Raw genomic sequence first — 2,174 nt, 5'->3', positions numbered from 1 at the left:
TTCTCAAGCAACTTGCAGACATGAGGAGGCAATCGATCAGCATACTGTCTGTCAACATCAGGGGCTTCATTACCATTGTTGGCGTTCTCTCACAGTTTTGTGAACACTCATCGTCCTGATGTGGTTATTGTGCTAGAAACATTTCTAGATGACAGGACTCCTGAGAACTTACTACAGTTGCTGGTTATGCCTCATGCATGTGCCACATCAGACTGTTGGACAAAGTGTGGAGACAGGGAAGAAGGATCATCTTTAGTCTTGACCAAGTCTGGTGGGAATGGTCTGAACATCAGAGTCTGCAACGATAGTTGCGTGTTGGACGCGGTCGTGATTGGGTGTGTGTTGAGTGAGTTCCCGGGGAGGTGGCCGGCGTCCAGGCGGCGGCGGCTGCTGGAGATGCACGTGGCGTCTCTCCAACAACCATTGACGATACCTCTGAGAATGTTGGACAACCACTACTTCATACCACACAATTGGATCTTGAACGTCACCCGGTCATAGAAGAGGAGCCCGAAGGAGAATTCCTGGACAGCAAACACCATAGCAAGGCAAACAGATTGGAGGCAAAGCGCCGCCATTTTGCAGAGGCAAACAGAAATGATGCCGACGCCACACGGCCTCAGTATCAACATCCACCGCTCAACCAAGGTAGGCCAAGCTCTTCTGACTTACAAACCTTTATCATTGCTTTTGATGGGCGAAGATGAGAGTATTTTCCGAAATAGTAGGGCACAAAGCATCCTATATAATGCCATTCCCAAAAAATTCGGGATCAACGTGCACGATATCAGACCAAATAAACTAAAGAACTTGATCGCAGTGGATCACAAACACAGCGCGGAACTAGAGATTTCCGACATTACTGACATCTGTGGTTACAAAGTTAAGTGCTACAAACCACTAGGAGACAGATTAGTAAAATATGTAATCCGGCATGTTGTAGACATCAGCACAGACGACATCAAGGGACAATTCAAGACGAATGGCATCCCACTCTGTGAAATAAAAAAATTTATGCGACGAACGAACGGAGAACTGAGTGATACAGGCACCGCCCTGCTTACCTTTCTAGACTACGTTCCCCCTGATAGGATTTGGTTAAACGGCTTCCTCCATAAACAAGAGGTGTATGTTCCGCATCCCACCCAATGTTTTAAATGTAAAGGTTTCAACCATACCTCGAAAAGCTGCACTAAAGGCATTAAATGTGGGAAATGCTCTGGTTCCCACTACACACAAAACTGCGCATCGGATACACTCACCTGCTCAAACTGTGGTGGTGATCACGACATTACATTTAAACAATGTTCTTCTTACATAGCAGCAGCAGCGAAAATGAAGGTTCCCCCTACCACCAACCTACTATACAGCAGTGCATTGAAACAACCTTCCTTAGCCCATCACCAACCTCTACCTCACACTCAACCACAACCTTTGCGTGTACCGGATATCCCTGTCTCCGACAATCCCGCAACCCCAGGGTCCAACTATCTCACAAAATGCACAGCTGAGTCCTGATTTAGTTGAAACTCTTGTCACTCGCATCGAAAATGATCTTATTGAAACCCTAGTCACTCGCATCGAAAATGCGCTAGAAAAGACCCTGGACCGACTTCCAACAAAATTTTTTGCTCAAGTAACACAACCCACCCCTGAGGCTGACCCAACAGATACCCCATCAACAGCTACAGACACTGACATCCGCCCAAATAAAGCTATCATTGCTGGACACACATTGTTTGATCAGATGATGGAAAAACTCCCAATTACCTCCTTAGCGCGCCTCACCAAAACCACTCCCCAGGCTGACTTGCCACAAACCCCAACCACCAGTACCAAGAGTAAGACACAGCCCACATCCACATCTAGGTATCCAACACGTACCACTATTGGCGCACCAAAGAAAACAGCCACATCCCCAACCCAAACATCCTAAATGGCTCCCCTAACCTTCATGACTTGGAACGCAAAAAGCGTTAAAACATCCCTCAGAAGAACTTAAACAATTCCTCTACTCATCCAAACCGGACTTAGCATTCATCACCGAATCAAGGCTTACTCCCAAACAAAATCTTGTATTTAAAAAGTTTTACATGCAGAGACTGGACAGACCCAACTGCATGGGGGGTGGTATTTTCCTTCTAACACGAAGTAATATGACATGTAAACCTGTA

General features: G+C 46.3%; 1 protein-coding gene across 1 annotated transcript; it reads left to right on the top strand.

Annotated features, from left to right (window-relative positions):
* Positions 1-600: 600 nt before the first annotated feature.
* Positions 601-1,936, top strand: LOC138359527 (putative uncharacterized protein ENSP00000383309). Its single transcript, XM_069318895.1, has 2 exons — positions 601-648; positions 1,397-1,936. The coding sequence occupies exons 1-2, from the start codon at positions 601-603 to the stop codon at positions 1,934-1,936; spliced, it is 588 nt and encodes a 195-aa protein (XP_069174996.1).
* The last annotated feature ends 238 nt before the right edge of the window (positions 1,937-2,174 follow it).

This window comes from Procambarus clarkii, chromosome 1 (assembly GCF_040958095.1).
Source record: "Procambarus clarkii isolate CNS0578487 chromosome 1, FALCON_Pclarkii_2.0, whole genome shotgun sequence".
NCBI lineage: Eukaryota > Metazoa > Arthropoda > Malacostraca > Decapoda > Cambaridae > Procambarus > Procambarus clarkii.
This window is presented reverse-complemented; position numbering and strand designations above follow the sequence as displayed.

Coding starts and splice junctions, on each gene's coding strand:
- LOC138359527 (XM_069318895.1), top strand. CDS start 601: ATGCCGACGCCACACGGCCTCAGTATCAACATCCACCGCTCAACCAAG. Junction 649..1,396: donor ACATCCACCGCTCAACCAAG/GTAGGCCAAGCT, acceptor AACCTTCCTTAG/CCCATCACCAACCTCTACCT.